Raw genomic sequence first — 12,372 nt, forward strand, 5'->3', positions numbered from 1 at the left:
GCTTGAATTTACCAAGCTGAACATCATAGTGAATTCCTCGAACTGGATTACCTCTTCCAAACGCCTCTCTGGCGCTAATCAATCCCGAATACCTATCAAGTCCAAGCAATGCTTGAACTTATATGCAGGGATCACTTAGTTAAATATCTGCAGGATTCTTCTCGGTAGCCACCTTGCTGATAACAATGTCACCTTGCGTAACATGTTTCCCGAACAAAATGATATCTGACATCAATGTGTTTGGTCCGTTCATGAAACATCTGATTTTTAGTCAGATGTATGGCACTCTGGCTATCGCAAATACAACAGTGAAATCCTGTTGTAAACCCAAACTGCTTACTAGACCTTTCATCCACAATGCTTCTTTCACTGCTTCTGCTAACGCCATATATTCCGCCTCAGTCGTAGATAAGCTACGGTAGACTGTAACACAGCTTTCCAACTAATGGCTCCTCAGATAAGTGAAACATAACCCGTCAGAGATCTTCTTTTGTCCAGATCTCCAGCATAATCAGAGTCCACATAGCCCGTGACACTGCTAGTGCAGTCACTCTGATCATATACCAAGCATAAATCTGCAGAACCTCTCAAGTACCTGAGAATCCATTTCACGGCCTGCCAGTTGTTCCTTGCCAGGACAACTCATGTATCTGCTGACCACACTAACTGCATGTGAAATGTCTGGACGAGTGCAAACCATTGCTACATCACGCTTCCAACTGCACTCGAGTATGGAATGTGAGACATTTGCTGCTTTTCTTCATCAGATTGTGGTGACAACTCTGCAGAGAGTTTGAAATGTGGTGCCAACGGAGTACTCACAGTTTTCGCTTTATCCATGCCGAAGCGTTGAAGAACCTTTTCAATGTAGTTCTTCTGCGACACACGAAGCTTGCCCGCTTGCGATCTCTGTGAATATCCATGCCCAAAATTTTCTTGGCAGCACCCAGATCCTTCATCTCGAACTCACCACTCAACTGCGACTTTAACTTGTTGATTTCCGACATGTTTTTGGAAGCAATTAACATGTCATCAACATACAGCAACAAATAAATGTGCGAACCATCTGAGAGCTTCCGATGATAGACACAAGCATCATAGTCACATCTTGTGTAACCATGCTGAATCATGAAGCTATCAAACGCTTGTACCACTGCCTTGGGGATTGTTTCAATCCATATAAAGACTTCTTTAATAGACAGACATGGTCTTCTTACCAGGAACTGTAAAACCCTCTGGTTGACGCATGTAGATTGTTTCCTCGAGCTCACCATGCAAGAACGCCGTTTTTACGTCAAGCTGCTCAAGTTCTAGATCAGACTTGGCCACCATGGCAAGTAATACACGAATGGAAGAATGCTTTACGACTGGGGAGAAAACTTCATTGTAGTCAATCCCCTCTTTCTGAGTGAAGCCTTTAGCAACCAATCGTGCCTTGAATCTAGTTGCTTCAACCCCTAGGATGCCTTCCTTTTTCTTGAAGACCCATTTGCAACCAACTATCTTCTGGTTACTTGGCGGCTTAACCAACTCCCAAGTATGGTTCTTGTGAAGAGATTCTATCTCCTCACTCATAGCAATTGCCCACTGTGCCGACTCATCACACGTGACAGCCTCATTATAACTGGAAGGTTCTATACCAATGGACTCCGCCACACTGAGCGCGAAAGACACCAGATTAGCGTAACGCGGATTTGGTTTGATTTGTCTCTTCGTTCTTCCAGTGGCAATGCTATATGGTTTTCTTGAGGTGACTCATCTTCATCGGAATCTTGCACCTCAACTTGATCATCCTGGACTGAAGTACCTTCCGTAGGAATTGGAGCGTCCACCTGACACTCCACCTGCTTCTCACACCTGATCTCCATTCTATCTGACTCCTCCTTTTCCCGGGAATTTGTGGTGGATCGAAGCATGGATGACTCATCAAAATCACATCTCTGCTGATGATGAACTTGGACGAAACCGGATCAGGACACCACAACCTGTATCCTTTCACCCCTTGGCCGTATCCAAGAAATATGCATTTCTTCGCCCTCCGGTTTGAGTTTTCCCTCATTTACATGAGCATACGCAGGGCAGCCAAACACTCTTAAACCAGAGTAATCAGCAGGAGAACCAGACCATACTTCCTCAGGAGTCTTCAGCTCAATAGCTGTGATGGAGATCTGTTAACCAAATAACAAGCAGTATTAACAGCTTCAGCCCAAAATTCTTCACCGAGCCAGCATTGATCGCATGCAACGAGCTCGCTCCAAGAGAGTTCTATTCATGCGTTCTGCAACTCCATTTTGTTGTGGTGTTCGACGAACAGTGCGGTGTCTCACTATTCCTTCATTTTTGCAGAACTCATTGAATTCACCTGAGCAAAACTCCAAGCCATTATCCGTCCGGAATCGCTTGATCTTCTTTCCTGTTTGATTTTCGATCAAAGCTTTAAATTGCTTGAAGTTGATGAGAACCTCATACTTGCTCTTCAGAAAATACACCCAAACCTTTCTCGAGTAATCATCGATAAGGTAAGCAGATATCTGTAACCACCTTTAGAAATTGTCGGAGAAGGCCCCCAAAGGTCAGAATGGAAGTAATCCACTGTGCCTTTTGTCTTGTGAATCCCAGTGCTGAACTTTACCCGAGTCTGCTTACCGAAGACGCAGTGCTCACAGAAATTCAACTTTCCTGTACACTGCCCAGACAATAATCCTCGTTTGCTTAGCACCGATAAGCCTCTCTCGCTCATATGCCCGAGCCGCATATGCCATAACTTCGTGGTGTCAGAATCTAGATCATCTGATGATGACACTCCCGCAACACCTGTAACCGAGGAACCATCGAGGAAGTAAAGGCCCCGCTCCAAATTACCACGTATCACAGTCAAAGCACCCGAGAATACCTTGAGAACTCCACCTTCAGCAGAGTACCGAAAGCCTTTCTTGTCCAACGTACTCAAAGAGATCAATTTTTCTTCATTTCTGGAATGTGCCGACATCAGTTAGAGTTCTAACAATACCGTCAAACATCTTTATACGAACTGTGCCAATCCCCATGACTTGACATGCGTGGTCATTTCCCATTAGTACTGAACCAGAATGCTTCTCGTATGTTGAGAATGCATCTTTCGAAGTACTTATATGAAATGTAGCTCCCGTATCAAGAATCCATCTCCCACCAGCGTAAGAGTCGGATACTGCAAGAACGATCTCGGCATCACTTGAAGAATCTGCATCAGCTACATTCGCACGATCATTTTGTTGCTCCTGTGATTCTGATTTCTCCTTCCTTTTCGGACAATCTACCTTCATGTGCCCGTACTTCTTACAGTAGTGCACTGTATTCTCTTCTTGGACTGCGATCTAGGATGGCTTTTACTTGAACTTCCACCCTTTGCCTTGGATCTTCCTCGAGCAACCAAGCCTTCGCCTTCATTGTTTTCGACCACCTTACCAGTGATTTTCTTCCTCAACTCACTGGAACTTAAGGCATTTTTCACCTCCTCTAGAGTCAGGTCATCACGACCGTACATCATTGTATCAACAAAATTCTCATACGAGGGAGGCAAAGAACACAAAACAATTATTGCTTGGTCCTCATCATCGATTTTGTTATCGATATTATTCAAATCCATGATAATGGAATTGAATTTATCCAGGTGCTGGGAAACAGGTGTACCTTCCTCCATCTTCAGGGCATAGAGTCTTTGCTTGAGGTAGAGCCGGTTCGTCAATGACTTCGTCATGTACTTGCTCTCTAACCGGAGCCACAAACCGGACGCGGTTTTCTCATCCGCTACTTCTCGTAGCACTTCATCTCCTAGACATAGCAGAATAGCACTATGTGCTCTTTCTAGCATGTCATCCTTTTGCTCTTCCGAAAGCGTGCTTGGTAATTTATCTTTACCAGACAATGCTTTTAGCAATCCTTGTTGAACCAGCACTGCCCGCATCTTGATGCGCCATAAACTGAAACTATTTTTCCCGGTAAATTTCTCGACATCATACTTAGTCGATGAAACACTTGTAGCCATAATTTGGAACCTTTGAATGAATGATAATATTTTCTTCCTGATGTGAAAGATCAGACAAAGCTGCAGTCACAGGGCAATTCAGAAAATATTATCACTCCTTCAACTACGCTCTGGTACCAATTTGTTGCGGAAAGGATCGATTCGAGAACTCCGATATGACTACAAGTAAATTGACCGGAACGAAAAATAAAGTGAACACAAGGATTTACGTGGTTCGGCTTTAATGCCTACGTCCACGGGCAGAGGCGAAAAGAAATTTCACTATAACAAGATGAAGATTACAAGTGTTTTACACTCAAGACACAACCCGAGAACCTCACAACTCTCACCCTATAGAAAACCCGAAAGCTAAAATCCTAGCTTTCAAAGAACAAGCTTTGCTCTCTCTTGGTTTGGGATGATTAATATGGCTAATGAACCTCTCTATTTATAAGAGAGTTCAAGGACATAATTGTCCAAACTTGGCAAGATTTGTGGTTGAAAATGGACACCACAACCATCCACTAATCCACTACCACCAACAACCCACTACCAACAACAACAATCCACTACCAATTTTAAGCCATTTCTTAACATATACATATACAACCTTTCATATATATATACACATATATTCATATATTCATTCACCATATAACCTTATACAGATATATTAGAAGACATAAATTATATACTTAATATTTATTAATGCATGCACAAATGTCATGAGATGCAAGATTCGAAATATGCTTAAAAAAGACAAGCGCCACCAAGCATGGCCTCCATTATCCTATGCGTAGAAAAAAGACATTTCTAATGCTTGCAATTTGCATGGATACGTTTTAATAACCAAGAAGCATAAAAGATAAACATATGTAATGTTCATGCAACAAAGATCCTTGGTAAAAATCGGACGGAGGCAACTAAAATTGAACACTAATGAACTTAAACGTAGCTTATCTCAACAATTTACTTAGGAAAGTTTCAACAAAGCCATGATTTCTATATTCACACATACACATTAAAATAGATAAGTAGAGCAACCAATGGAACACATAGTCTAAAGAACTAAGTATACGACAAACTAAAGTCTTTAGTATAGGACTAATTTCATCACATGCAATGCAAATTATATAACAAGGACCCATTACAGTGTAGATCTATACCAGTAAACCATTTTCTTTCTCCTTACTTCTGTTGTTTTCTGCTCCTATCTGCTATCGCTCCTACCGTCCCTCTTTAATCGATGGTCAAGCCCGACGTCCCAAGTCTCTCCTTAATCGTGACTCCTTCTCAACGTCTCTCTTTTTGAAGCTTTTTCCTCTAGATTTTCTATGGTCTCCCCCCTCTTTTACAAACTCCTTCCTATCTCCCCTCTCCTTTCTTTTTATTTTAGCTGTGGCAAATGCCTCACCAATCACAATTTTTTTTATCACATTTCTCTTTTAATTAAATAATAATTTCGTGGCCATAATAATAATAATAATAATAATAATAATATCAATAAAATTCTACAACTTAAAAAAAAAATCAAATTTCAATTCAAGCTTGACTAGAACAAAATATGATTACTACAATCAAATTTTATAAAAATTGATAAATTAATTCAATTGAATAATATTGTTAAAATTTATTGTTAAATCATAAACTTAAAAATTAACATTCAATAATTTACACGTAATAAAACAACACAACATTACATTTCAACAATATATATGTATGTATTAGCACAGAGTTCATTTGTTTAACAATATTTGAACTAATAAATTTCTATGATGATTACATTCTCTCAAATTAAAATAGATAAATTAGCTTTTCCAAATTTCGTAAAATGAAAGGATAAAATCTATAATTAGATAAATTGTTTGATTTGAAATTTTAATTATGTTGATAATTTTTTTGAATAGAATTAAAATGTCATTTATATCGTTCATAAAAATAATTTTTTTTCAAATTTGATTACTCATTTTAATAATTTCGTTTTAAAAGTTTAAACTTTAATAGTTGGCTTAATAATAGTGGAATGTATTTTTACATTGTAGTAAGTAATTGTTTAATTATGCAGCTTTTAGGATGGAAAGAGCATGACCTTTTGGGCTAATATATGTATTAGGTTTATGACTGAATTGCTAGTTAAATTGGTTCAAATAAAATATTATTATTAATTTATTAATAAAATATAAATATAAATAAAATTAAAAATTAAAATTAAAATATAGTTTTATTTTTATAAAAAATTAAATTTACAATAATTATCTCTTTAAATTGCATTACAAATTTAATAGATAAAAAGGAACTATTATATAGTGTTAATGTTTTTAAAGACTATTTTACCACTCACCTAACTACACCACAATTACTTTTGCATTTAAAGAAACCGAGTTCAATCATAATTATATTGGTATAGTTGGACAAAAAATATGTAGAACAATAACGTAATATAAAACAAACAATTAATGTAATTTATATATGATAATATAATTAAGCATAGATATAAAAATAAAATCAAAATTTACCATTGAAATATTGAAAACTATGGGGGACTTTGTCTTAATTAATTAACAATGGGAAGCGTGGGAGTGGGGTATCTGGCTGAATGAAATTTCATCTCATTCCAGCAACCCAGAGAAAGAATAATAACATTACCAGAAAAGCCAAGGCCAAAAGTGGAAAGCCGTAGCTTATAACGCTGTATAATTAGAGAATTGATCAACAATCTGTTTAAGGTGTCTGGATAGAACTTTCTTGCAAATAAATAACAGGGTCTCTTCACATTATTCCACAAGCATGGCCCATAAAAGACTCTCCTCTGCATCCAAACAATGTCACACACAATACCTCTTTGTTACTCTGTTATTTACTATTTTCTTCCAAACAAATAACCCATAAAAATAAATTGCCTTTTTTTATTTCTTTACCTTTGGATCACTTGTGATATGTATGCCGTCATCAATAGACTGCAAAAACCGAAATCTATTATTAATTAATTATAAACAAACTGAAACCAAAATCATTTGGGAAGAAAGCAGTGTATGTAGCATGTACCGAAAGGTTCTTGAGGAACTCAAATGAAATATCTTCAGCCCTAAATGATCTGGGATGCCACTTCCCTTCAGACCAGTCCACATATGTCACTGACCGGTTTGCGATTCCACCAGGATCAATCATCTGAAGAATACAAAATATTTGGGTTAAGGAGGGAGGTTGGTGGTCATACTTGTATGTATGTAATAAATGACAATTAAGAGTATGTTATTCGTGCAAGCAGTAGAAATAAGTCTGATGTTACCAACATTAAAAAAGGTTGGCAAGTAATGCTCGTCTGCATAGCAATTGCGCCCTTCAAATTTGGCTGACAACAAGATGGGATGGTATGTTAAGAACATGGATAAATTAACTTATTATCCATTGAGTAAGCAATATGAAGTAACTATGATGGGTAGAATACCTTGCAATAAAGCCGAAATTTTGAATAATAAAGGCTGTCAGCCATAACTATTATAGCATGCTGCCGCTTCATGGAGAACCACTGAAATAAAATATGAACCAAAACCAACTAAATGCATGAGAAATATCAATGTCATGATTTGTTTTTGTTGCAAAAATACACCTCTATTTGAAAAGAGAACATATTTAGCACCGAAACCTTACTGTGTTCTGCCAACACACTGTTACAAACTTCCAACTCACAAAAATTTACACGTTTTTATTAACCAGGAGTGTTACCATACTGAGAAACAATTAGAGGAATATAGCAGAGCATCTTTAAAAAAATAGAAAGGAAAGACGAGAGAACAGGATCAGCAATGTGGTACACTTTATTATATCAGACATAAAGAAGCCCTATTGGAGGATTTAGGATTCCATAAATTTTGTCAGTTTAAAGTTTAACTTCTTTGATCACGAAATTAAGAGAGAATAGATCCTAACCTCTGGTCCAAGTAACTTTTAAGAATCATATTTATGTATAATATCATCTATAGTGACTCTTCTGTTTTTATGTTGGTGGCAAACAAGTATAAAAAAGAAGTGATAATTCTGAACAAAGAAAGCTAAGGTATCTTTTCCTCTTTACATTTTATACAAATTGCCTTAAAAAGCATACAATTTTGTACCAACATGCCAACAGCTGCGTGGTTCATTGGTAGGGTACAGAATTCTTAGTCTTGGTGACTAGCGTTCAATCCCTAGCGGCCTAAGTACCAAAAAATGTTTCAACATCCCAGCCACCAATTATCACTTATAAAAGCTACGGTGACTACAAAAAGAGGTGCAAGTTCAATTGCACTTCAGTCAATTTTCAGTCTTCAGGCTTGCCTGGTTGAGAAAAAAGGGAAGCCGCTCCTACTTCAAACAAGAAAATATTTCTAAATTGCATTAGCAAACCAGGCAGGAATAGCAATATCTCAATAACAACCAACAGAGCTATTCTAACAGCTGCCAACTGGAAAGACCGTGGTAATAACAACTGATCTCATCTTTCTGGGATTGGTAAATAAGCTCAAAGCTATATACCAAGTAAAAGGGTTTACCTGTGAACCTTTCCTGAAAGCAGCCTTTTCAACTTCGGGCATCATATGCTCTGAATACCTCCCAGTTCCATGTGGACCCAGATCCACAAAACTGATGACAGAGAGATCAAATGTAGGAAAATTAGTTTTTATAAAATCTTAATATTTATGGAAAGCAATGAAAAAGGCATTCGAACTAAGTTACATGACAGAATAAAAACGAGTTTCAGTATGCTCACCAGTCAATAAAGCTGACATTAGTGTGCATCAGATAGTTGTAGACGTAGTCGAAATTGTGTAGTGGTACGCAGCTATAGGAGAAGATTTAACAAAGAGAATTGTAGAAAAATACCGATCATAAGAATATTATGCATAAAACTGATGCCTCTTTACCTATCTGACAGCAACACAAACTGCAGGTTATCAGGGTCTAAAAGTGCATGTGCCAACAGTCTCCTCTCAGCATCAACCATGGAAATTTTCCCCCAATCCACCTGCATGTGATAGCTACTTCTTAGGAGGCACTACATAGTGACATTCAAGCAGGCATGTGATATAAATTGTGGAAAAGAAGAAGATATAATTCATCAAAAATTGGGGAACAAATGGGGTTATCATAAAAATCAAAATTGCATGTGCACGCCCATCCTTTAAAGTTACTTTTTCGAAGAAACTTTTCAAGGCTAAAGTCCACCTACGTTTTCACTGTGAATGTCCCGATCAATAAAATATTGACTTGTGTGTCCTGGTTTTTCTCTGGAAGCATGTACATATACAGAGAATCTGCCCTCATGGCCCTGTAGCAAAAGATTAAACGATGTGATAAAATTTGAAATTTCTAAAGCATCGAATTCTACCTACTTTTGAGAAGGATAAGAAGTTGCACTTATAAAACAGTCACAAATTCTTACAGGCCACGAATTAAAACTCAATCAAGCATTCGTAATTTCGAACTGTTTCTCAACTAATTAATCTAAAAACAAGTATTAAAGCGTGTATAAGCCCCCAGAAAACCACTGTTCATCAGGAACCAGCATCTATAACTCTCTCTAAACCAGATACAGAAGTCCATGAAGCATACTAGAAAATCAATGATCACAATAAAACATCTAAGCATCTACATAGAATGAAAAAGAAGTACTAGCGATACTTGCAAATGAAAAGTTGCATAACTGATGCAAAGTATAGAAAAAAAGAACTGATAACCAAGGAACAAAGTATTACGCGAAGGAACTTATCCCACAGTAGCTCAAAAGGTAGTGTTCCTGGAGTCAAAAACAGGAAAGCAATTTTTGAATCCGCTGATTGGATAGGAGGTGTGTTGAGGATTTCCTTAATTACAACCTGAGATATTGTCTCTTCATCACTCAATTCCCTAGCTGGAAATGATGGTGACTGGTACAAAGTACAATCTCCAGATGAAAAGAAATAGCAGGCTGTCGAACTTGATAGAGGAGAAACATAGGCAGTAATCAAGAATATGATCACAAAAGTTACCAATATAATAATCCACAACGGCCTCTTCAGATGCGGGCGCTTTCTTAAACCAGACATGATACGAAAATCTTTTACATTTAGCTGCCACGGACAAGTTGTCTTCATCTAGATTGAAGGCAACGTGCCAGTATCTCAAATTGCTGCTCAGTTACCTTATCTCACCATCTTACAGCTTCACTGTCGAGTGCAAAGACCACTATTGTATGCCGATCAGGTCATTGGAATTAGACCATAATCTGAAAAGGGCAAAATGGGAAATAAAATCAGCATCAAAGCGATGGATGCATGCATCCTAATAAACCTTACAAATCATGTGTTCAGATAGCAAAATATTGAGTGTAAGACAGGGCCACTATTGTTTGTTTCATTCACACAAATACACACACCATGTTGACAATGCAGACTGAAGGAGCTAAATATAAGATAAAATTACACAGAAAATACTCCTTAGCTTCTATTTTAGGTAAATATTAAATAGTAGAAGATCAGAAAAGAACATCCAAAACCAACTTTAAAATGCGCCAGTAATATAAACGAATCTCTGCTGGTGAAATATATTTATAATAATATACAATACAGCTACAGGGATTGTAGGAAGAGCCAAAACGTTTGAAGGCATACACAATTACATATTACAACTGAGAATTGCAATATCAGTATAGCTACAGGATTTGAAGATTGGATCCTACAAGCAGTGTTTATCAGCGGATTCAATAAATACTCCGATTGAGAATTCTATAAATTATAATTGAAAAAGAATGAAACCCGCATTGGAATAGCGATTATGAGAAGGTGGAATCATAGAAGAAAGAAAAAAGAAATATTCTCATCAGATAAAAGGAAAAAGATATCGCTTTCACAAAAGAAAAAAAGAAGAAAATTGAAAGCAAGGATTAGAATTTAGAAAGGAAGAAGGAAGAGTACCTACCTGGAGCTGGAATTTGGAAATGCAGAGAGATTGGATTGATCAGATCAGATCAGATCAGATCAGAGTAAGTGTAGCAGCAAGCAAACGCCAATCGCCAAATGGCGATCTCCTCTATTGGATTGTATGATTGTATAATTCTATTTGAGGAAGTACGTGCGCGTTAATATAACATAACATTGTGCATGCACATATGTGTACAGATATGAACATATTTGCATTTTTTTATAGTTGGCTTGCTCGTCTATAATTCCTATTTCCTAAAAATTGATTAAAGTAATGCAATGCCCCCTTTCATAACCGAAACTTTCTCCTTCCTCCATTCAACTTCTCTTCGAGAATCATTCAAACCTATTCCCTTTCCCCACTTTACCCTTCACATTTCACTTTCTCCACCGCATAGTATTTATAACCATGTCATGAAGAGACCGAAATTTTTTTGGATTAGATTGGACTATACTTTACCTCAATACATAACATTACCGCATGACTACATTTCCTCTCATTTTTGTGTGCCTCTTTTAGTGCCCTTTGAATTTTATCCATTCACGTCATTCAATTTAGTGTTTTTTCCAGCGCTCATATTGTTACACTGCTATATTCAATTAAATTTGTATGCTTTTAGATCTTGAAAGTCAATCTCTTATCATGTTTAATTTTAGTATGGAGAATCAAGAATTCTCAGATTTTGATAAATCTATACTTCTAAGAAATGCCATCAAACAATGATAAAAGAAGGTTTTATGAAAAATATATTTGTTAATGTTAAAGGCAAACCTAAAACTAGGGAACCAAAATTAAAATTATAATTTTTACAGTAGTAAAAACATAATTTTACCATTTGAATAACCTATATTTTTATCATTTTTAAGGGATTAAAATACAATTTTACCTTTATTAATTTAAAATTTTAAACAACCTAACTAAAAATTTTTCCAAGGGTTCAAAGCCCCAGTTAATGTCCAGCAATAATTGTTAAGCAACTCTTGCTTTAGTTAGTTTCTAGTGCAAGATTCATCATCAATAGAAAATCTTTAGTCACTTAAGTGATATACGAGAAATTTGTCTTTCAAGATCTTGAATCATTTTTATATTATTTTCCTTCATAGATTTAAGTATTGTAACTTTTTTTCTGAAATTTAATATTGAATTTTGAGATTTAACTAAAATGTTTTTGTTAATATTTTGTCCTTTAAAAAAATAATATGACGTTAAAACAAGATGATAAATATTATACGTGGCCGCATAGCATTCGAGAGAACGCAATAAGGGCAGAGGAAATCTATTCCCGCGCTATTACTCTTGTTTTGTACGCAAAAAATAATATTTTTGTTTTGTACGCTGCGATGTTCTACATCCATACTCATGCTAACATACACATCTTTTACCTATTACACCTATACATGATCTAGTCATCATGGATTGAAGAAAGAAAC

At 36.5% G+C, this 12,372-nt stretch overlaps 1 protein-coding gene across 1 annotated transcript; it reads right to left on the reverse strand.

Moving 5' to 3' along the window:
• Positions 1 to 6,463: 6,463 nt before the first annotated feature.
• Positions 6,464 to 11,299, reverse strand: LOC107937908 (glycosyltransferase BC10). Its single transcript, XM_041113037.1, has 11 exons — positions 10,940 to 11,299; positions 9,739 to 10,247; positions 9,213 to 9,311; positions 8,908 to 9,008; positions 8,754 to 8,825; positions 8,536 to 8,626; positions 7,452 to 7,532; positions 7,297 to 7,353; positions 7,049 to 7,171; positions 6,922 to 6,960; positions 6,464 to 6,812 (listed from the first exon to the last, which is right to left on the reverse strand). The coding sequence occupies exons 2-11, from the start codon at positions 10,114 to 10,116 to the stop codon at positions 6,558 to 6,560; spliced, it is 1,296 nt and encodes a 431-aa protein (XP_040968971.1). The 5' UTR covers positions 10,117 to 10,247; positions 10,940 to 11,299; the 3' UTR covers positions 6,464 to 6,557.
• Positions 11,300 to 12,372: the final 1,073 nt, after the last annotated feature.

This window comes from Gossypium hirsutum, chromosome A05 (assembly GCF_007990345.1).
Source record: "Gossypium hirsutum isolate 1008001.06 chromosome A05, Gossypium_hirsutum_v2.1, whole genome shotgun sequence".
Taxonomy (NCBI): domain Eukaryota; kingdom Viridiplantae; phylum Streptophyta; class Magnoliopsida; order Malvales; family Malvaceae; genus Gossypium; species Gossypium hirsutum.